The sequence below is a fragment of the Chlorocebus sabaeus genome, chromosome 22, assembly GCF_047675955.1.
Source record: "Chlorocebus sabaeus isolate Y175 chromosome 22, mChlSab1.0.hap1, whole genome shotgun sequence".
Classification (NCBI taxonomy): Eukaryota; Metazoa; Chordata; class Mammalia; order Primates; family Cercopithecidae; genus Chlorocebus; species Chlorocebus sabaeus.
In genome coordinates this window covers 68619775-68643866 of record NC_132925.1, presented here as the reverse complement: position 1 = coordinate 68643866, position 24092 = coordinate 68619775, and the positions used below count along the sequence as shown (strand labels likewise).

The 24092-nt window shown below is 40.8% G+C and overlaps 1 protein-coding gene across 10 annotated transcripts in view; it reads right to left on the bottom strand.

Moving 5' to 3' along the window:
* The window catches only part of FOXP1 (forkhead box P1), a 628854-nt gene that overhangs the window by 225930 nt on the left and 378832 nt on the right, over positions 1-24092 (bottom strand). For all 10 annotated transcript variants that reach the window (XM_038002507.2, XM_007984973.3, XM_007984975.3 and 7 more), the window contains one exon: positions 19034-19224. In XM_038002507.2, the coding sequence (XP_037858435.1) occupies positions 19034-19213 (180 nt within the window). In that variant the 5' untranslated portion in view covers positions 19214-19224. The remainder of the gene's footprint in view (positions 1-19033; positions 19225-24092) is intronic.

Below are 24092 nucleotides of genomic sequence, written 5' to 3'. Positions count from 1 at the left end.
TCTCCTGCCTCAGCCTCCCAAGTAGCTGGGATTACAGGTGCATGCCACCACGCCTGACTACTTTTTTTGTATTTTTAGTAGAGACAGGATTTCACCATGTTGGCCAGGCTAGTTTTGAACTCCTGAGTTCAAGTGATCCACCTGCCTCGGCCTCTCAAAGTGCTGGAATTATAGGTGTGAGCCATTACACCAGCCTAAACAATAATTGCTTAAGAATTGTGCCTAAATATGGAATTACTTGGCATAGCTGGAAAAAGATAAAAGAGGGGAGGAGTTAGAAAAACATTAGCCCATGAATGATGCAATTTGAAACCAAGAACATGAATTTTCCCTTAAAACTGTAAACACACAATGTGAAATTAAAATTAAGATTAAAATGTGAAACACCATGTAAGAGAATTAACCCTCACAATTCTCACTCATCAGCAACATTACTGCTAGCTCTTTTTTCATCTATAATGTTCTATGGTGGCAATGAGAATACAAATACATAAAATGAGAAGACATGATTTTTACAAGAAAGGGAAAATAGGGTATCCACTGAACTGTTAACAGTTGTTACCTTCATTAAATAGGATTGCAAGTGATACAGCTTCTTTTCTGTTTGCTTTCTTAGCTGCATCTTCTAATTTTTCTACAACGAGTGTGTCATTAATTGTGCAGTTGAAAATTCAAAATTATTTGCTATTCAATTTCCAATTGGAAACATCTGAATTGCACCCAAGCATTACACAGAGCCAGTGCTGAGGATTTCACTCAGCTCTGGCACATGGGATATTTTGTAGGCACTGGTGGAGTGAAGTGACTGTCTCACCATCTCTTCCAGCATACTCAGCAACCATTCTCTAATTATGCCATAGTCTCTCTGCCAATATTTTATGGGAGTTTTACAAGATGCACCTACAGCTAGTTATACTCAGAAATTGGAGGACCTTCTAAAGTTCTGGCTTAAAAAAAAACAAAAACAAACAACAACAACAACAAAAAAACACTTTTTTGCTTTTCTTGTTCTTGATTCTTTTTTTTTTTTTTTTTTTTTTTTTTTTTGAGACGGGGTCTTGCTCTGTCCCCTAGCCTGGAGTGCAGTGGCTGGATCTCAGCTCACTGCAAGCTCCGCCTCCCGGGTTCACGCCATTCTCCTGCCTCAGCCTCCTGAGTAGCTGGGACTACAGGCGCCCGCCACCTCGCCCAGCTAGTTTTTTGTATGTTTTAGTAGAGACGGGGTTTCACCGTGTTAGCCAGGATGGTCTCGATCTCCTGACCTCGTGATCCACCCGTCTCGGCCTCCCAAAGTGCTGGGATTACCGGCTTGAGCCACCGCACCTGGCCTGTTCTTTAGAAACTTCTCCAGCCATCCAGAAATCAACATGGGCCACAAGAATCACATATTATTTCAGACTAGAACCTAAAAAAGAGATTCACCAGTTAACAGCCTAGGAAGCTACTGATTATATGTAGTATATAATTATTTGCTGTCTTGATTCTAGGTTCTAATCCCATGGAAAATATAGAAAGACGGCAGCAAGGAACATTGAGACATGAAAGTCATTGCCACGTGTAAAATCGTAATGTTTTTTAAAAAAATGCAGGCACAAGAATTTAGCCAGAAAAAAAAAATAGACATGCCAATAAAAAAGCTGCTTCTTAAAATCTGGCTGGCAGTGTCCTTCCTCTCCCCAAAGGATACTCTTAGTAAAGAAAACATGGTAGATTTTTTTCTCCCTTGCCTGTATTTGATTTCCAATTAAAATTAAATATAAACTGAAACACCACCTGGATTTTAGCAAAATCCAATCCCCGCCCTCCACCCTTCCTTTTTTTAAAAAGAAGAACCTGGGCTTACATATACAAACATTTTGCTAAATGACCCGTGGCAAATTGCGTAATGCCAGTAAAAGTTGTGTTTTTAAAGTTATGAGCCCCAAAGATTTTATCTGAAATAAAACCCTGATTCAATTCAGATTCTGGAGGCAAACTGTGTCCTTAACTCTGCCTCTAAATTTAAAACATTTGTGTGTGGGGCCCCTTCAATAATGTTGCTAGTAGCTATGGAGGAGAAATTCTGTATTGATTAGGATATGTGTTTTCTTTTCTAAAATGGTAAATTGGGGCACTAATTGCCTACAAGAACTGGTTCCCTGCAGTCTCCACGTAGAGGTCAGTTTCTAAATGAAGGGTTGCTTGTCAAATAGGACTTCATACTGACTTCCATTTATCACCTCAATGAGGGAAGACAGAACTCTACTTCCATGGAGGAGGCTTCTCCTTGGAGATCACCAACCGGCAGGTCTACAATGTTCCAAGGTGATTGGATTTTAATATAAAGCGGATGAGGTGGGCTATAAAATGAACGGTTCTAAGAACAGCTTGATTCCCTCCTGACCTCCACCTTTGGGTCCCCAAGACCTCAGCCATGGCTTTTCCCAGTCTCCAAAAGATTCTAAGAAAGGATAATAATAAAGTAAGAAACATGTTTTAAAGTGTTGGCTACTATGATAAGGTCAATAAATTATTTAGCATATTCATCATATCTACCCTCTCAGAAAGTTATCTCTATTGCCCTGTTTTACAGATGAGAAAAGTGAGGCTTCTAGAGATGGCAGAATTTGCCCAACTTCACTCATCCAGTGAAGCTGGAGGGTGGGTTTTCAACTCTCATCAGTGGCATTCCAAAATGCCTCCAATAAAGTATTCCTCCTGCCTTTTCCAGCTCCCCAGGACAGTTTAAATCAGTCTCTAGCAGAAACAACATAAAGTGGAGTAAGCAACGAAGTGTGTTTGTAATGACTGTGGACATGAGACATGATTAAGCCCACACAGACTGGGAAGAAACTTAGAAGTGGGGAGCAGTCATGGAAATTTAAAGAAAACAAATGTGGTTGGGCGCAGTGGCTCATCCCTGTAATCCCAACACTTTAGGAGGCCGAGGAGGGAGGATCACAAGGTCAGGAGATAGAGACTATCCCGGCTAACACAGTGAAATCCTGTCTCTACTAAAAAAATACAAAAAAGTAGCTGGGCGTGGTGGTGGGCGCCTGTGGTCCCAGCTACTCGGGAGGCTGAGGCAGAAGAATGGCGTGAACCTGGGAGACGGAGCTTGCAGTGAACCGAGATCGCACCACTACGCTCCAGACTGGGCGACAGAGTGAGACTCTGTCTCAAAAAAAAAAAAAAAGAAGAGAAAAAAGAAATGTGTTTTTAAAAAAATCGATACTCTTTTTATTGACAGGGAAGTGATTTTTGTCACAAATTGATGATAGATAATGAGGAGGGGTTGTCAAATTTGATGATGGAAGCACCTAGAAGTGAGGCAGAGATCTCCCTGTGGAGAGAGAACACCAGGGAGCTGCTAAATGGTAGCTGAAAACTTAAAGACATGGGAGAAAAACCTTGTACCTGCAAAAATTGTATCCCCTTATTCCTATGCAAAAAATAAATCTTGTTCAAGGTGTAGATATTCTCTGCCATTTATATATATATCATAAAAGTTTTCCAACAGTGTGGATGTGAATTAAATTAAAAATAACTTTTCATTTTTATTATAAAGGCAATACATGTTATTGTAGAAATTTGGGGATATACAGAAAAGTGTAAACTATATATATGTATGTATTATTTATGTATATATATACGTGTGTGTGTGTGTGTGTATATATGTATTTTTTTTTTTTTTAAATAGAGACAGGGTCTTGCTGTCACCCAGGCTGGAGTGCAGTGGCACAATCATGGCTCACTGCAGTCTCAACCTCCTGGGCTCAAGCAATTCTCCCACCTCAGCCTCCAGAGTAGCTGGGACTACAGGCACGTGGCGCCATGCCCAGCTAAGTTTGTTATTGTTGTTGTTTTCCTTAATTTTTAGTAGATACGAGGTCTAAGCTGCCCAGACTGATCTCTAACTCCTGAGTTCAAGTGATCCTCCAGCCTTGGCCTCTCAAAGTGCAGGGATTACAGGCGTGAGCCGCCATGGCTGGTCTAATGTATATAAAATAAACTATAATCCCATTAACACACCAAAAAAAAAAATCATTGATGGCATATTGCTTTCAGATTTTTCCCCTAGCAATAATTATATTATGATAATTTTTAAAGTTACTAAATGTTCTACATTCTTAATGGGTATATAATTAATACTATATCAAACTTATATGCGAGCATTTTTTAACTCTTCTTCGAAGGTCAGAGATTTAGGGTGCATTTAATTTTTCGTATTATAAATACCATTACAATGAACATCTTTAGGCATAAATCTTTCTGTATGCCTCACATTATTTCGATAGGTGACATTCCAGGTGATGATGATGATGGCGGTGGTGGTGATAACGATAAAGAATAAAGTTGGCCAGGCATGGAGGCTCATGACTGTAAATTATTAAATAGCCATTTGGGAGGCCAAGGTGGGTGGATCATTTGACATCTGGAGTTCAAGACCAGCCTGGCCAATATGGTGAAAACTTGTCTCTACTAAAAATGCAAAAAACATTAGCCGGGCAATAGTGGCGTGCGCCTGTAGTCCCAGCTACTCAGGAGGCTGAGGCAGGAGAATCGCTTGAACCCAGGAGGCGGAGGTTGCAGTGAGCCGAGATGGCGCCACTGCACTCCAGTCTGGGTGACAGAGTAAGACCCTGTCTCAAAAAAAAAAAAAAGAAATACTAAAAGCTAATGTTTGCAGACAATTTACCATGTGGTATGCAAACTTCCAAGCACGATACATTTTATTTAGACTATTAAATGCTAATATTATTTCCATTTGATGAATATATGAACTGAGGCACAGAGAAACTGACTGTATTATACAGTCACCCAACTAGCAAGTAGCAGAGCCATGACTCAGGCCAAACATACCGGCTCCACAGTCTATGCTGTTAAACTCTGCCAGTGGTTTCCAAGTGTGGTTCTTCAACTGGCAGCAAAGAAGAGCTAGAAATAGATATGCAAATTTGGAGGCCCTGCCCCAGATCTACAGAATAAAGTACTTTGGGGGTGGGTCCAGTAATCTGTGTTTTAAGAAGCCCTCCAGGGACTGGTGTGGTGGCTCATGCCTGTAATCCCAGCACTTTGGGAGGCCAAGGTAGGCGGATCACCTGAGGTCGGGACTTTGAAACCAGCCTGACCAACATGGAGAAACCCTGTCTCTACTAAAGATACAAAATTAACCGGGCGAGGTGGCACGTGCCTGTAATCCTAGCTACTTGGGAGGCTGAGATAGGAGAATCACTTGAACTCCGGAGGTGGAGGTTGTGGTGAGCTGAAATCGCGCCATTGCACTCCAGTCAGGGCAACAAGAACAAGACTGTCTCAAAAATACACAAAAAAGCCCTCCAGATGATGCAATGATGCTCACACACATAAAAGTTTGAGAATCACTGCTGACTGCCTTAGAGCCACTCAGTAAAATTGTATCCCTGATTCAAAGGGTGTGACTGTTTTAAGCCTCTTGATGTCCAATGCCAAAATACCCCCAGAATAGGGTGTACCAACTTACACTGCCATCAGCCACATAAGGGGTTGCCTATGCTATGTGTATCACTTATTGTAATCTGTGCTTATTTAGTCAAAGATCTTTCAATGGTTTACAGGGTTCTATAGTTAGAAGAATTTCAAGAGTGTGTAAATCTGGTGTTTACATTTGAATAGACATGAAATGGCTCTTGGTACAGATTGCTTTATATGACCTTACTTTCCAGAGTTTGCTTCAGAGCTGGCATGTACAGTGCTACATTTTAAATAGCTGAGAAATTATTCCAGGGACACACTGGGAAGCATTATTCCAAAAGAGGAACCCTTTTCCAAATTAAAAATAGACAGGTCACTAATATAGTCAACATCAACTAACGATGGAAAAGCCTGAGAGTATCTGTCAAAAAACTGAAACATTTGGCAAATCTAATTAACATACAGAATAGCTGTATAATTTTTTTTTTGGGGGGGGGACATATTGTAGATGAAATTGCAATTGCAAAATTACACATACAAACACACTTTTCAGGGAAAAAGTTGTTTGGGTGTCATTGAATTCACAAAAGAGGGGCCATAAACCTACAAAACATAAGAATGATGGTATTAGAGGCCGGGTGTGGTGGCTCACACCTGTGATCCCAGCACTTTGGGAGGCCGAGGCGGGTGGATCGCCTGAGGTCAGGAGTTCCACAACAGCTTGGCCAACATGGTGAAACCCCATCTCTACTAAAAATCCAAAAATTAGCCGGGTGTGGTGGCTCATGCCTGTAATCCCAGCTACTCAGGAGGCTGAGGCACGAGAATCGTTTGAACACAGGAGGCAGAGGTTGCAGTGAGCCTAGATCAAGCTGTTGCACTCCAGACTGAATGACAGACCAAGACTCCGTCTCAAAAAAAAAAAAAAGATGGTATTAGAGATACGGACTAAGCCAATACAGATTTTCACAAATTGTGAGATATAGTAAGTCATCCAATTACAAACTTAAAAACAGAATCAAGAAAGTAAGAAGGGAAAGAAGAAAAGTTGGAAGGGAGAAAATACAAGGGTAACACCATCTCCTCAGAAATCCTGTCAGTTCATGAACAACTAAATTGAGCAAATGCTTCTCAATTTGGCAACTATTTTTAAATTAGGTATTACGGTTTCAATTATTCTAGCTACATTATCAATAGAGGTAAATTAGCTAAAATTCAACATAAACATTTGTGAAATATGGACACCACCAACCAAATTACCACACTTGTCAGCCCACATCTAATCTCTGGAAATCACACAATCAACTTTGTGCCTGTGTAAACAGATAGTCCTGGGCCATTTCCTGGAGACCAGTAAGCTCAGATGCTAAAGTATGGCATAAAAAGACCTCTCCTCACCATGTGCCTCTAGTCTTTCCAAGTACAAATCCAACTGTGCTTGTCTCAAAATTTAATGGCTAAATGGAAAAGACACAGCTTTGGGGCCTTTAAAATCTGTAAGTCAGAAGCCAAACCCATATAGTTCAGTGTATACTTACCATCCATTATCTCCTGATGGAAGAGGTTAAAACAAATCAGCAGATGTGCACATACTGAGACTCCTAACTTCACCAAGGTCTAAAATCCCACCAACACAGACACGGATTCGTCCTCTCCAGGCTACTGAAGATTTATTACCTAAGTCACTCACCTATCAATTAGTCATATACATCTCTTCTACAATTTATCTTCAATTTGCTTTAAAGATTGTAAAAACTTTTCATGTTGTCTGTTTATGTCTTACTGCACCTTGATTAAATTATGAAATCTTTGAATGCAGGGTGATACTGAGAATAATATATTTTTGTATCCTCTAGCCAACTATAGGACTATGAACATAAGATAGGTTATGTTCTTATGTTAATTTTCTTTGGCAAGGAGCCAGGGCCAAGGACATCTGTCCGCTCTGTGAGTGACTCACTGAGTGGGTCCAACCTCCATTTCCTTACTAGACTGGCTGAAGATTCTTTTAACTACCAACAACGTCAAAACTTTTAATTTGTAAGATGCTGTCAGCTAAATGATAAGAAAGAAACTCTAGAGGAATGATGACAACTGTAAGTCATTTTGCCACTCCAGAAATTGTGAAACGAAGCCTTAAACAACAGTATACATATAGCCAGGCACAGTAGCTCATGCCTGTAATCCCAGCACTTTGGGAAGCTGAGGCAGGCGGATCATGAGGTCAAGAGAGCGAGACTATCCTGGCCAACATGGTGAAACCCCGTTTCTACTAAAAATACAAAAATCAGCTGGGTGTGGTGGCGCGAGCCTGTAGTCCCAGCTACTCGGGAGGCTGAGGCAGGAGAATCTCTTGAACCCAGGAGGTGGAGCTTGCAGTGAGCCGAGATAGGGCCACTGCACTCCAGCCTGGCAATAGAGGAAGACTCAGTCTCAGAAAAACAAACAAAGAAAAATACATATATAGTATAAATACATAGATATTTTTCAGAGAGAATTTAGAAAAGAATGAGGAATGCTTCCTCAGTTTTGTCACTGTAAAGTAAGGGTAGAAGTTTGTAGAAGGCAAATCTTGTCACATCTGCCATTCATTAATCCAGGGATTGACAAACTTTCTGGAGAGTGCCAGATAAATATCTTAGGCTTTGTGGGCCACACAATCTCTGTTGCAACAACTCACCTCTGCTGCTGCAGCATGAAAGCAGTTACAGGCAACAGTAGGCAAACAGGTGTGGCTGTGTTTCAACAGAACTTATTTACTAGATGGCAGGCTGGATCTGGCCCAAGGGCCAGAGTTTGCTGATTCCTGGTATAGTTGCAGACTTACAGTGCCTTATACCTAGCGCCTACCCAAAGAAGGTACTGAATGAACAGCTGAGACAAATTTAAAATTATGTACAGAATGCAATCTTGACAATTATAATTATGAATCACTACATTACAAAATATAATCTTGATAATTATAACTGTGAATGTCACATACTCAGCTTATGCGTGATGCTTTTCCTGTCTTAAAAACCTATTAATGGGCTGGGGGTGGTGGCTTACGCCTGTAATCCCAGCACTTTGGGAGGCCGAGGCGGGTGGATCACCTGAGGTCAGGAGTTTGAGACCAGCCTGGCCAACATGGTGAAACCCTGTTTCTACTAAAAATACAAAATTGTGGGCATGGTGGCGCACGTCTGAAATCCCAGCTACTAGGGAAGCTGAGGCAGGAGAATCACTTGAACCTGGGAGGCGAAGGCTGCAGTGAGCTGAGATCACACCATTGCACTCCAGCCTGGGCGACAAGAGTGAAACTCCATCTCAAAAAACCAAAAAACTACTAATGATACAATAAGTCTATATAAATACACATGATATATACACATAGCACACAGCACAAAACTTTGTGTTTATAAGAAATAGAAATTGAATGAGAAAAATCAGAATATCATCATAAAAACACACATTGTAAATGCATTTTCACTTAATGCTTTCGGATGTTGAATTCCTACTGAGTTGAAATGGAAATATAACCCATAGGAAGGAAAAAATGAGGGAAGGTAAGCAATATTATCACAGTATTATTTATCATACACATTAGGACTAAAAATAGTCAGGAAAGAATGAGCATTATGTCATTCTCTATCAGTCTTTAACCTTGTAAAAGGTTGTTGAGTTTGTCGAGGGTATATCAAGAGTCAATACAGGAGGCGATAAAGACAACTACTTTGTATCATGCGGCCCTGAAAAATTAACACTTAATAATTATAATAAAAAAAAAGGTCACTTTTGTCCTGCTTTAGGATGCTAACTCTTATTTTATTAATTTTTTCCAAAAATATTCCTTCTTTTGGCTCTGAGAGGCATGACTCTGCTGTTGAAAAGCAAAAGACATTTTACGCACAATTTTCCCTCTACTAGGAAGAGGTATATTGTGCCCTTCAGTGAACATAAAATTGATATTATCATCTCTTAGTTTATATCTCACTACTTAACCTTCAGATTAAAAGTTATTGGATTTGAATGACTAAGAAGACATCATGTCACCTTCCCTTCAATGTGGAGAGACAGAAGTTGAAGACGAGACAAGGTAATGTGATAAAAACATGAGTTTAGGATCAGTGGATGCTCTACCTTTTTTTTTTTTTTCTTTCTTTTTTTTTTTTTTTTTGAGACAGCCTCTCGCTCTTGTAGCCCAGGCTGGAGTGCAGTGGCACAATCTCGGCTCACTGCAACCTCCGCCTCCCGGGTTCAAGTGATTCTCCTGCCTCAGCCTCCTGAGTTTACAGGCGCACGCCACCACACCCGGCTAATTTTTGTACTCTTAGTAGAGACAGGGTTTTGCCATGTTAGCTGGGCTGGTCTCAAACTCCTGACCTCAGATGATCTGCCCGCCTTGGCCTCCAAAGGGGATTATAGGTGTAAGCCATTGTGCCCGGACACTTTGTCTCTTTTAATAGGTGGCTGTGATACTGAAAACTCAGTTATGTTTGTGTGGATAATAAATTCTGAAATTAATGGTCTACCTGAAGAAACTTTGCTGAAGATGAATCTGTGTTAGGAAGTTCATTTTATTTTTGGTACAGTCAAAAAGGAGCTGTCTAACAATAGTGATAAAACAGTTAATTCAAGGGGAATGTAGGGTTGCCAACCTTCAAAAAAAAAATCCAATGCCCTCCACAGTTGGTATCTGCACTATCAGTTCATGTAGAAGATCCTGCAAAATGTCCACATGGAAGGACTAAAGAGAAAAACAGAGCTTGCTTCCCGCCTTCCCTCTCTGGGCATGGCTCAATTTAAATACACAAAGACGACTGGGCCTTTATGTCCCCAGGCAGTTTAATCGATACCTCCTAAATGAGTCTTCCAATAGCACTAGCTGTTTAATAATTGCACATTGTACTTTTCCAACAAAAGAAACACAACATACACTCCCCTACCACCTTAAAAACAAATTCATTCTAAGAGGCTTGTGTCAATATGGAACAAAGACTTTATCAAAGATCTAACTTCGTAGTTTTGTTCTCTCCAAGAGATAAGCCCATTCCATGATCACTAGGAGCACTAGCAGTTTATCAGTACTTCCCATGTGACTTTTGGAAGATGTACTCATTAGTAACTGTCAAAGGCTAAATGGAAAATACTTGATAATTTCAACGCAAATAAACATATGCAATCAAAATAGTGACTTTTAGCTACACAGAATGTCTTTGTAAAAAAAGTCTTTTTAAAAAATGACTTTTTCAAAATAACCCCATCCTTTATTATAAGTTCTTAACCTGTTAGTGGCAGCTAAGAAAGGAGTTCAGGTTCTTCCCCATGCCCCTCTCTTTTCTGTTTCACGGTGCCCCCATTTTGCCAGTCATTAAGATGGAACATCCTGACTCATCACTGGTAACTCCGACTCCTTGGTATTTGCATACCTCGTAAATTCAAAAGGTCCTGCTAGTTTCCCAACATTCTCCTCAACAATCTCTTCTTATCCAGTCCTTCCTTTCTCTTTCTGTTTCACTCATTCATAAATAGTCTGTCAAAGAACTGCCCTACATCAGATACTATGCTGCGTGCTGCGGAAGTACCAGGGAATAAGGACAGTGATCTCAGCCCCCATTCCCTGATGGAACTTACACTTCACTAAGGCATTCAGATGGAGGAGGAGATGTTCAAGAAGCCAGGAGGGATCAACAACAGGGCACCCTCAATTCACTGGGGCCACGTTAGTGGCCCATTACTAAATGTCAGACCAACTGCAGTAACACTGTCATGGCCCCTCATCTCTCTGGGATTTCTTCCCTTCCAACCCAGCTAGGTTCAACCTTCTCATTTACTTTTAATACACCCCCTCTCATATGACCTTTCTTCTCTACTTAGAAGCCTCCCATAAGCTGAACCCAATCTGCCTTTTCACCATCCTTCTACTGCCTCCATAGTTATTCTTCAGGCTCTAGCTAAGTAAACTCTAAGTTATTCTCCCATGTTTTCCTAGCACCTAACATATCAGTTCCCCCTCCACCCCCATTTTCTTCCACATACTGAGGCTCAATAAATAACAGTTAAATGAGGCTGGGTGTGGTGGCACATGCCTGTAATCCTGGCACTTTGGGAGGATGAGGTAGGAGGATCCCTTGAGCCCAGGAGTTCAAGACCAGCCTAGGCAATATAGTGAGACCCATATCTCTACAGGAAAACAAACAAAACAGAAAAATAACAACAAAAAACAGCTGGCCTGCCGTACCAGCAACTCAGGAGCCTGATGGTGGGAAAATCGTTTGAGCCTGGGAGGTCAAGCCTGCAGTAAGCCATGATCGCAATCCTGTACTCTAACCTGGGTGACTGAGCTAGACCCTGTTTCAAAAAAAAAAAAAAAAAAAAAAAAAAAAAAAAAAAAAAAAAAGAAAGAAAGAAAAGAAAGAAAAAGGAAAAAGAAAAAAAGTGAAATCAAAGAATATGCAAACGATCAAAGAAATAAATTGCAGCTGTTTTCTAGTGGCGCTCACTTATTGGCCCACTTGCAACAAAGCTGAGACAAGGTCAGTATGGGAAACTCTTCACAACATTTTTCGTCTGGGGGAGGGGAGATAATGTGGCTGTATTTCTATGAATCAAATCAAACAGAGTATTTAGCAAAGGGTCTCTGGAATGTTACAAGTAACACTTCATAATTACAATAGATTTGAGTTCAAAGACAAAGTGATGAAAAGAAACTTTCTAACATGGGGTTCAATTCCCTACATAAACTTCCTTCTTGTGGCTCAGTGTACCACTGGCATTTATATTGCTATTCTTCTTTGTCATAAAAGCAGTCACCTTGTAACCCTTTTTATCAAGTAATCTATGCACTACCTAAAAGTACGCTAGACTCCATCAGGCGAGCTATAGGTTTACATTATATAAACATTCCAATTCTGCCTGCTCAGCGCTAGTTGTCAATAAACGCAAGCCATTGCAAAACAGCAAAGTAGATTCCTTGCCTTCAGAGAACAGATAGGACCTGCCAGTTTTGCAAAAACAAACTCTTCACAATCACTGAAACTAATCTGTCAACAAATTACCATTAAAGTCATACCTCCTGAAAGTTCAAAAACAGATTTGTGAGTAGACAAGAGATAGGGCGTTCTTTTTTTATGATTATTTTTATTAGCTCACAGGTCAGGGCTTAAAATTACCTTTTCAAAGTGGCAAAGCTTTCTCTTGAAGTCAAGAGGGTACACTTCACTCATAATGAAATGTGGCACCTGGCTTTCTATTACCACATTCTCCTATGTTATGGGTCTTTTTTCTTCTTTTGCTTCTCGTGCCATTTTAATTTTCAATGGAGAGATTAATGACACACAACTGTTTAGTAATCAAAACTTGAAAGAATTTCATGCAAGTCTCACATCACAAGTTACATAAATCTTTGACAACAATATTTTGATGGAAGGCAGGTCTAAACTAACAGAGTAGAGAACTATATTTAGCATTCAGGGTGAAATATGCCTTTTCTAGAAACAGCCACAAAGGGAATTAAGACAATGTGGGGGGTCAGTGTTGTGGCTGCTTTTTCTTTATTTGTCAGAATTATCTGAATTGCTGTCTCAGTTTTGTTTCAGTTTGTTTCTATGGTTATCACTAACATTTTGGTGGCATTCATTCCTACACAAAATATTTTTGACCATCAATACTTTCCACATCACTTGAACTACTGCAACGTCTTCAATAAAAGTATATCTCAGCATAGCAATTCCTTTAAAATTACAGCTGAGTTTTTACCTACCAGCAAGGGAAAGTGCTAGAAGCCAGCACAGTACCTGACCCCATTAAGGCATTCAATAAATACTAATAATACCTTCCTTCTATGCCCCCTTCCTGGAAGTTCCCCTTCTAGGACACAGAGGTGCTGACCAGCTTTTCCCTGTCAGCATCAAGAGACCCTCCTTTCAGACACAGTCTCCAGCAGCTACAATGGGAGAGGCCACTTGAGGAAGTTCCTAAAAAAGTTCATAAGCCACCTTTTTCAAAGAAATAAGTGGTAGAATGGTATGGCCAACCCAGCCATTGCTACCCAGTCTTTACACCTATAGATCCATACCATATAACCTGCGTCATTTTCCATAAGGTATGAAACAAGGCCAGGAATGGCCTCTGGAATTTTAATATGGTGCCCCAGAGGCCTATGGGTAAAAATGAGATGCAAAGAATGAGATGCAATAAGCACCTTCATGCAGTGGTGCTTAATCCAGTACAGACACCAACAGCTATTTCTTGCAGGCACTGTTTCTCAGAGGCAATTAAAAAGCTGGAAAAGTTTGCGGGACAGCTTTCTTCTTCGACTCAATATCCACCAGCAATGTCACTAACAATAACTAATGAAGGGATGCATTTTGCCATTTTGAATATGAAGAGAAGAAATTTCATTTGCTTGTGTATTTTTTGTTTTTTGACACAGGGTCTCAATCTGTCACCCAGCCCAGGCTGGAGTGCAGTGGCAAGATCTCAGCTCACTGCAGCCTCAACCTCCCATGCTCAAGGGATCCCCCCACCTCAGTCTCATGAGTAGCTGGGACCACAGGCATGTGCCATCATCCCTAGATAACTTTTGTATTTTTTGTAGAGACGAGGTTTTGCCATGTTGCCCAGGTTAGTCTCAAAAACTCCTGAGCTCAAGCAATCTGCCTGCCTTGCCCTCCCAAAATGGTGGGATTACAGGCATGAGACACTGCATGCAGCCTGCTTGTATATTTATTTACGCTGAAACAAAAAAAGTTAAACTTAAAACACTGACACTATGGTCCCTCTACTACCATTTCCCATGTTCAGAGGACCCTGGGATTTCAATTCCTGATTCTCCCAGGTGCCTCCGGTACTGTATTTTCTACATCCCCTTTGTTTTGTTGTTGTTGTTGTTTATTTATTTACTTATTTTGAGACAGACTCTCACTTTGTCGCCCAGGCTGGAGCGCAGTGGCACAATCGTGGCTCACTGCAACCTCTGCCTCCCAGGTTCAAGTGATTCTCCTGCCTCAGCCTCCTGAGTAGCTGGGACTACAGTCGTGCACCACCATGCCCCACTACTGTTTCTATTTTTAGTAGACACAGGGTTTTGCCATGTTGGCCAGGCTGGTCTCCAACTCCTGGCCTCAAGTGATCAGCCCGCCCTGGCCTCCCAAAGTGCTGGGATTACAGGCGTGAGCCACCACAGCTGACCTCTACATCCCTTTGAATGTACATAACTAGACTCTTTGCCTGAGTCCCACCCATTTCTCTGATCGTCTTGTGTTCTGGGAAGTGACTAATCTTTGACCTCCTTCAATGGCTCACTGGAAAAATTCAACCTGATGGGTCCTCTTTACTCCCCTTCTTCTTTTTCAAGAGAATTTCCTATCTACCGTTCCCACCTCCTTACTAGTCATTTCACATTTTCTCTCCTTCTTTTACATTGTTAACTTAAAACACACACAGTCTTCTGGGCCACAAGACCCAACACCTTAAACCAGATGTCAAAGAAAGAAGCCACGGGAAGTAAACACTTTGCTTATCCACACTCTCTAAATAATACGTGTTCAAATTCCAAATACAGCATGTCTTAGGTTTTTTCTCACAGATTCCCTCTAAACTGCTCTCTTCATATAAAATGATAGCCACACCTCAAAACTGCAGCAACCAAAGCTTTCTCTATACTGACTTGCAGACAATAAAACTGCCAGGTGGTACCAAAAAAAAAAAAAAAAAAAAGGAAAGAAAGAAACCCCACAAAAACCTCATCATTAAATGGAATGTTGTGAAGAAATAGCTGTTTTATTTAACAGCTATTCATTTTTATTGAATAAACATTTTCTAGAATGCATTCTGTTAATTGACCTGACAGCATATGCTGTATATGGAGAAACTTCTAAACATTATGCTCTATGTAATATGCTTATCTGAAACAGCTCTCATTTGCAGCAATATGGAAATAAAATTCTGCTTTCTAAAATTCAAGACTTTTAAAATGCATTAATCCACACAGTTTATGAAATTGTTCTGGACATTTTAAAATCCTTTCTTTAAGAAAAAAAAAACTTTAGTAATTGCTAATAGTATTTGTTGCTGAGTTTCATAATGGAGTAGTGCACATCCAATACAACTTTTACAGACATAGAAATGGTGCAGGCATAATAGGAAATAAAAAGCAGTTATGGTATCGGGTAAAGAATTACTCAATGGATAAAAGAAAATGTTCAGAAACTCTATCAAATTATATTATTAGAAAACTATTGTTATAATAGTTTCATGGCCCAGACATAAATAGAGTTGAAACATTACAGAGATAATACATTTAGTTTTGAGGAAGGAAGACAGTTTGTGAGTGTGTTGGCAGGCTCTACCAGCTAATGGCAGCACCTCTCTTGGGCTGATGGCTTCTGAGTGATGAGTCTACCTTCCAAGCCCAGAATTGCCAACTCCACTACCTAGAGGCATAAATGAGCAATGCTGCTGGTGGGAATGAGAGCAGGCTGGAGGGCTCCCTGTCTTCAATAGCAATTCATCTCCGAACAATTGTTGCCCTTGTGGGACTATCAGCCCAAGGTTACCAGATATTCTAATTTTTCAAAAGAAGATGGAAAAGCCAGATTTGCCCCATTTCTCTAGGTTGTCAACTAACTAATTTTTAGAAATGACAATGCCATTTGAACATAATTAAGTCAACCTATAAACAAAACTCACTATGGAACTTGTGCACTCCATAGTGAATCTTTGTCAGGGCCCTCCCATCCTGAAAAGGGCATTTGCTGTAAATTGTAATTATCTTTGACAATATGGAGCAAACATGGAAAGGTTTGCATTTATTTATTTTAAATCCTGGCACTAAGTAAAAACTCTCCCCATATCCTCAATGATGGTATTGGTGCAACGGAAAATCCTCCAACATTCAACATAATACACAGCATAATTAACTCGTTTTTATGCCAGGCCCTTTTAAGCCAGATCTTCGTGTTCCATGGACTTCTAACATATTTTACAGTTCTAATTCTCTTCCACTGTCCTACATTAATCAAAGCTGTAACCCCTGTTGTCTTTGTACTACGGAATCTGAATGTGCCCCTGGCGAGGAATGGGGGAAAAGTCAACAGGAATTAAATTTCAGTGCAACTGTTTACTCAACTGTGGCCTGCAGTTATTGAAATTTTATCCGTGGTTTTGTGTGACTACCGCAGTAATGAATTCAGCATGGCTGTGATTTTCTCACTGCTGGTATTCTCACTTCAAGTAAAAACCTGTAGAATAAAAATGATGAAAACAACCATAGTCCACTGTAGAATGCTCACACTTCTCCAAACTGTCTAATTGTTGCAGTTTTCAGTCCGGAAGAAAACTCTGATAACTCTAGTCCTGTAGAAATATTTTCAGTCCTGTAGTTTTTCTTATTTCATCTACAGATTTCCCTTTTCCCCAACAACCTGTTAAGAGCCTTATCATATACTTAGGGGAGCTGAACAGCTGTCAATGTCATATTTTAAAAGACCTCAAAAGGCTTTGCTAACCACAATACAGGGGGTTTTAGCCACAATGATAGACCCCACTGCTTTGTTTCTTCCCAAAACGTGTCAACGGCATACGGAGAAAAAACTGTCATAAAAACATTTAAAAACAGTATAAAAGTCTAATCATAAAACATTTCTTGACCTTTTTATCAATAACCAGTAACAATAAATTTTCCAAAGTGGTCACGGCCAAAGGAAGATGTGGATAAATACATTTGCAACTGATACTTTTTAAGGAAGATGTTGGTGAAATAGGCTTTTATAATTTTATTCTATGTAGCCAATTTGTTATTGCTGTTGTGTGTGTGCACGCATGCGTGTTTTGGGTTTATATGTAAACCACATGTTTTGATGGTTTATATGTAAAGTTTTTTGGAGATCCTGAATGATTTTTAGCTCCTCAAATAAAAATCAAAAGTTAATTTCCCATTTATTTAATTAATGTAATCTAAATACTAATTATTTAGTATTACCACATCAGTCAGTAGCCCCATCTCAAGTGCTCAAGTGCTTCATAAAGAAATAGTCAATCTTGACACTCGTCTGGTAAGGGCATAGAAGATGTCATTCAAAAACATTAACTATTCTGAATAAAATGGCTGAGAACATCACATGAACATATACTAGCACAAATACACGGAGACCCTTTTACTATCTACTGTGCGGTTTTGCTAACAACCTCACTGGTTGGAATTTGGCCATCTGCACTAACTTAAATGCACAGTTTATACACAACGAACATCACAAATTCCATCTGAAGTGAGCTCATGGTGCAGGCACAAATGGGTTTGGGCTGCCAATGAGAGAAAGATCAAATCACTTGCAGGAAGTCCTCTGAATTAAGACTTTTGCTGGTCTGTTACTTTTCCTTTCTTTTGCTTTGTTGCATCTTTCTCCCAACAGGTTCCACAGTCTCATGTTGGTTCCACCACCTTGTAAGGAGCTAACAACCTAATCATTCCTTACTCAACTCTTTGCAAGGAGAAAATAAACATGGTTTAGAGCTTCTCTCAAAGTTGCATCCCAAACATAAGCTTAGCTTCTCTGACACAGATTCCAAGAAAATGGTTTGAGAAGCACTTTGTCCCTATCTTCTTCCTCCCCACAGAAGTTACTGTAGCTTTCAGAAAGGCCCAAAGATACTTCATTCTTTTTAATTCACCTGTTTCTGAGCGGCATCATAACTATGTTTTGAATAAGTAAATCAAGAACAAAACAAGTCATAAACCATCTATTATCATTAACAAATCCTAATAATATTTCCTGATTCCGAGACAGGCTAGAAAATCAAAGCCAGTCTTCAAGCAAATGCCGTTTACTTATTTGAATTTTTATCAACACTTTGACAACAAAACACCATTTCTTGGGTCGCCTGTACCATCTGGAAATATTTTACCTGTCACTCACAGGTACCCAGTTCCATACCTGTAAAAAGTATAACTAACAGGAATGAGTTACGTACATTTTGGGGAGGCACCAATAAGAGATAACTCAAAGCAGTAAGACTTAGCCACAAACCCACTGCTGCATGAATACCGGGAACATATGTAAATACCCTAAACCCCCAAATCCTACAGGTAGAGGAAAGCAGCTTCCTACAGTGATGCCCGTGTTCTACATGTTTTGGCTGTTATCTCAGCATTTCTGCCTGTATTTCTATGTATTTATTTCAACTCTCCTTACTCACCTACTCTTTTTCTCTCTTTTATTCCTTAGCTCTTATTTCCTTCTTCACAGGCTTAAGCCTGTTTTTCGTTTAATTTTTATTATTGCATGAAAGCAGTGGAAACCATTTCTCCAAAGAATAATTTTATTCAAAGCGGGGAAAGGTTAGGCTGACACAGGTCCACTCAATCTTCGTCTCAGCAACTGTTCCCCACAAGGGGATCTGCAGGACTTTCCACCTCCCAAGGGCTTGAAAATTAGTCTCTTAAGCCAACTGCTGGGACCCCTAGAGGGCCGACGGTTTATGAGATGCCACTGACAGAATGACAGATTGGCAGACAGGTGAGCACAAAACGCTGATCGCGAGATCGTCATTAAACGTAAAATTCAGCGGTAAAATTCGCACCCACCACCCTCCACCTTCCAGGACTCCAAAGCCCCGGTACCTGTTGCTGCTGCTGCTGGGCGTGGGCGAGGTCAGCTGCCCCGATGTCCACGGCTGGCGTCTCTCCGTTGGACCGCCCCTCCCGAAGACCGCCGCACTCTAGTAAGTGGTTGCTGCCGCCCGACCCATTCTGGATGGCTGAACCGTTACTTTTTGTCTCAGTCCCAGATTCTTGCATCATGACTCAAAAACCTGATACAAGGATTTCCAAGATGGGGGGCGGGTGGGGGGGAGAAAAAAAAAGCAGCTGTTAAAACAGTTGTTGTGCATAAGGAGAAGGGCCTTGGTTTAAATGTTGCCAAAATCTGTAAACAGTTGTCATTTTCTTTCACTCAACTTATCCCCTCATTAGCGGGTCAGGTCCCTAGTTTTGGGTCTGAAACTGTCATTCCCAATTCAAGTTTCAGTAGTATTGTTTTAAATATATATATATATTTTACCCTTAGAAAAACTAATATTTGTAGGTAAACCTAGAATTCAAGATTAAACTTTTCTTTTTTCTTTTTTCTTTTGAGATAGAGTCTCACTCTGCCGCCCAGGCTGGAGTGCACTGGTGCAATCTTGGCTCACTGCAACCTCCACCTCCCGGGTTCAAGACATTCTCCTGCCTCAGCCTCTGAGTACCTAGGATTACAGGTGCACGCCACCATGCCTGGCTAATTTTTTGTGGGTATTTTTAGTAAAGAAAGGAATTTCACCATGTTGGTCAGGTTGGTCTTGAATTCCTGACCTCATGATCCACCCACCTCGGCCTCCCAAAGTACTGGGATTGCAGCCACTGCGCCTGGCCCAAGATTAAATTTTTCTTCTATCTGGTTCCTTTGCTCAAAAACCAGCAAGTCATCCCATAGAGCATATTAGGTATAAACATTAAATTTTAACCTGTGCAGGCACTAGAGCCTTGCTCTGTCACCCAGGCTGAAGTGCAGTGGCACTATCTGTGCTCACTGCCTCCGCCTCCCGGGCTCAAGCAATTCTCCTGCCTCAGCCTCCCAAGTAGCTGGGATTACAGGTGCCCACCACCACGCCCAGCTAATTTTTGTATTTTTAGTAGAGACAGGGTTTCATCATATTGGCCAAGTTGGTTTTGAACTCATGACCTCAGGTGATGCACTCGCCTCGGCCTCCCAAAGTGCTGGGATTACAGGCCTCGTGAGCCATGGCACCTGGCCGAAGGTAATAAAAGTCTAATAGAAAAAAAATATATAGGCCTGGGGGCGGTGGCTCACACCTATAATCCGAGCACTTTAGGAGGATGAGGCAGGTAGAACACTTGAGGTCAGGAGTTCGAGACCAGTGTGGCCAATATGGTGAAACCCTGTCTCTACTAAAAGTACAAAAAAACAAAAGAAAAAATAAATTAGCCAGTCATGGTGACAGGCACCTGTAATCCCAGCTACTCAGAAGGCTGAGGCATGAGAACTGATTGAACCCAGGGGGTGGAGGTCGCAGTGAGCTGAGATCACGCCATTGCACTCCAGGCCTAGGTGACAGGACGAGACTCCATCTCAAAACAAAAGAAAAGAAAAAGAAAAGAAAATATGGTGCAAAATGAGTAGCTAGAAAATATAACTTAGGGCCGGGCTCACGCCTGTAATCCCAGGACTTTGGGAGGCCGAGGTGGGCGGATCACCAGGTCAGGAGTTCAAGACCAGCCTGGCCAATATGGTGAAACCCTGCCTCTACTAAAAATACAAAAATTAGCTGGGCAAGGTGGTGTGTGCCTGTAATCCCAGCTACTCAGGAGGCTAAGGCAGGAAAATTGCTTGAACCGGGACCCGGGAGGCGGAGGTTGCAGTGAGCCGAGTGCCACTGCACTCCAGCCTGGGCTACAGAGCAAGACTCCGTCTCAAAAAAAAAAAAAAAAAAAAAGAGAAAATATCAGTTACGTGTAAATACATTTCACATTCACTCTTATTACTCTGTGGGCACAAAACCATTATCCCAGAGAGCCAATTCAGCCCTTGGCTGAGAAAAGATGTCCAAAGATGACGAAAGACAGATAACATTTGCTAATACCAACAGCTACCATCTACCAATCACCAGCGTTGGGTCAGGCAGGCCCTAATGCAGGTGATTTACACACATTCTCCAATTCAGTGCTGATGACGATTGTTACCCCCAGTTTGCGGATGAGAAAACTAAGCCTCCACAAGTTAATTAATTTTCCACTACATGTCACAGCCAGTAATGGTGGAATCAGGATTTGAACCAGTTCAGTTAAGTCAAAGCTCTTAACCACAATGTGTCTTTTTAAAGTTGAGGTTCAGTGGGGGCAAAACAATGAAAAAGGCAGGGTCACACTCCAAGTTCACAGACCAAGATTTGGAAAAGGAAAAGCAAAAGTCATTAAAGGAAGTAAAAAGTTCAAACATGAAAGCTGAGAAATGCCTGAATAATTAAGACTTTAATGTGAAATACCAATCCCAGATGAAAGGGCAGAAAATTTTTACGCAAACATGTTCCAATTGTGTAAGGACATATGTACAACCAATGCCACAGATTTCTGCCCCATACATGAAATGTGACAACAGGGAAATTTCAAGCTTTGGGTATCTTTAGAGGACATTGTTTTCTTGCTAGAAATTGGATGAAGTCTGTTTTCTGCAGACTTGCACAAAAACCAAATGGAAAAATTAAAAGCAGAAAAATTCACATCTTTCTTCATTTCCTTTCACTGCATAGCATGATCCAACTTGATACAGACTTCATAAACCCAAAAGACGTATATATTTTTTAAGTTGATCCAATTCTAAAGTGGATTGAGAATGGCATTTTTCACTAGCAGGTGGGAAACAAACTGAGAAGTAACAGCTGATTCACTCTCGTTTCTTGATTTTTATTATTATTTTTTCATTCTCATGTCTTCAGATCAGACTTTCTAATAATTATAGTCCTTTAGAAATTGCAGTTATATTCTTACCACAGAGTAAAGCATCTTTCAAAAATAACCAAAATCTTCCCTAAGATACAAGAATAAGGTAATGAGATAATTTGTGATAGCAAGAGTGCCTTGTTCATCACCAAAAAAGAAATGAATCTGTGAAATCTAGGTACTTTTCCCCGGGCATTTCAGTCTCTCTTCCACAAACTTGCCCCTTTGTACAGAACTAAAGAAAAAGAGCCGGGTGCGGTGGCTCACGCTTGTAATCCCAGCACTTCGGGAGGCCAAGGCAGGCAGACCACCTGAGGTCAGGAGTTCGAGACTAACCTGGTCAACATGGTGAAACCATTCTCTACTAAAAATACAAAGAAATTAGCCGGGCGTGGTGGCACATGCCTGTAATACCAGCTACTTGGGAGGCTGAGGCAGGAGAATTGCTTGAACCCGGGAGGCAGAGGTTGCAGTGAGCCGAGAGCATGCGACAGAACGAGGCTCTGTCTCAAAAAAGGGGTGGGGGGAGAGAAAAAAAGGATTATAGGAAAAGGCACAGTGTTAGGTATTTAAGCAGGAGAGCATTTGTTTTAGAGTAGGTAGCAAGGAAATCCATCTAATTATTAGGATATATCTCAAACATATGTAAAGAAAAAAATCTATAGAATATATATACACACACGCACACATATATATGTGTGTGTGTATGTATGTATGTATTTTTCCCTTTCTGGGAATACCTCCCCATACCAGGGACTTGATCCCCAAAAGACAACAGCATTGCACATATATAAACTCTACCCCTGCTCTCAGAATGAGGCATATTTAGCCAAATAGCCTGTCCTGATGGAAGAGAGCTGCAGGTAGAATGCAGCTTTCAGACGATGTGACCCTCGGGATCCCAGGCCTGAGAGCAGGTGTCTAAGACGCTGGTCCTGCTTTTGTTTCCTTGGTGAGACACCATTCTGGTGGGTGGAGTAAGAACAGTCTCCAATACACAATTTGATGAGAAGGCCCTGTTTTTGCTCCATGCAGTTCCAAAGCAGACTGCCAAGTCCTCCAGTACAAGTTTTGCAGGCATCAAGCCAAGCAGCTTGGCTTGTGAATCAGGTTTGTGAGAGTGCAGGCTTTGGGACCAAAATTGCATAAAGGATTATTTTGGTCTGAGGATGTCCTTAATTAGTCAAGTGCTAACAGTAGTATGTAGGTTGGAAGATTTAAAATTTCCCATAATCTCCCACACCAATCAGGAGAAAACAGCTTTTTGAAAAGCACATGTGAAAAAAATAGGAGTGTCAATGTCTAAGAACATTTCTAACAGTGTCTGGGCCAGCAATATTTCTATCAAACGTTCCAAGTCATTTAATAAGCCTTTATATCTGTATCACACTTCACAAATTGCAAAAGCCCTCTGATGTGCTTTTCAAACTTGTAACAAGGCTAGGAGAGAGATAAGGCAGGTAAACGTTATCCCCATTTCACAGATAAGAAAACTAAAGCTCAATCGGTTAAGGGATAGATGTAGCCATAACTATTTTGTTTCAGACACGAACCTGTCCATTCAATAAATGATTAAGAATCTCCAGTTTGTAAAGTCCTGTGCTAGGTAGTGGATAAGGAAGTTAATGAAAAGAAAACTAAGGAAATTCCAGAAGGGCAGCAATGAGAGTGCAGGTGGACAAAGAAAAGCATTAAAATACAATGATATAAGGCATCTGCACTCTTTTGCAAACAACTGTCTTTTTCTTTTGAATTGCCACTATTAGAGTCATCTGAAATCAAGTCAATATATACAGGAGAAGAATCTATCTTCTCTATTAGGGACGTTGCACCCTCTTTTCTTCAAGGAAGCTTGTCCCAGGCACCCAGTTTGCCTAACCTCTGCTTCTCTCTGGGGGAATAACTAATCCTGTAACTAACCAACTGCCTTGCTCCATGACATACTGACAGCAGGAAACACTGTATAATCATACAAAGTGCCTGAATATGAAGGTATGGCCACACTATACCCAGAAACAAGTACTTCCTCCAGAAACAACACCAAACTGAGTCTGCCTTCCTGTATGGCACCTCCAGACGAACTGAGCCTGTTTAAATCACGTGATCCATTTAATCTAACCCTACAAAGGTCAATGCTGCAATTGCATAGATGTCAAAAAGCCTAAAGAAGCCAAAATGATCTACT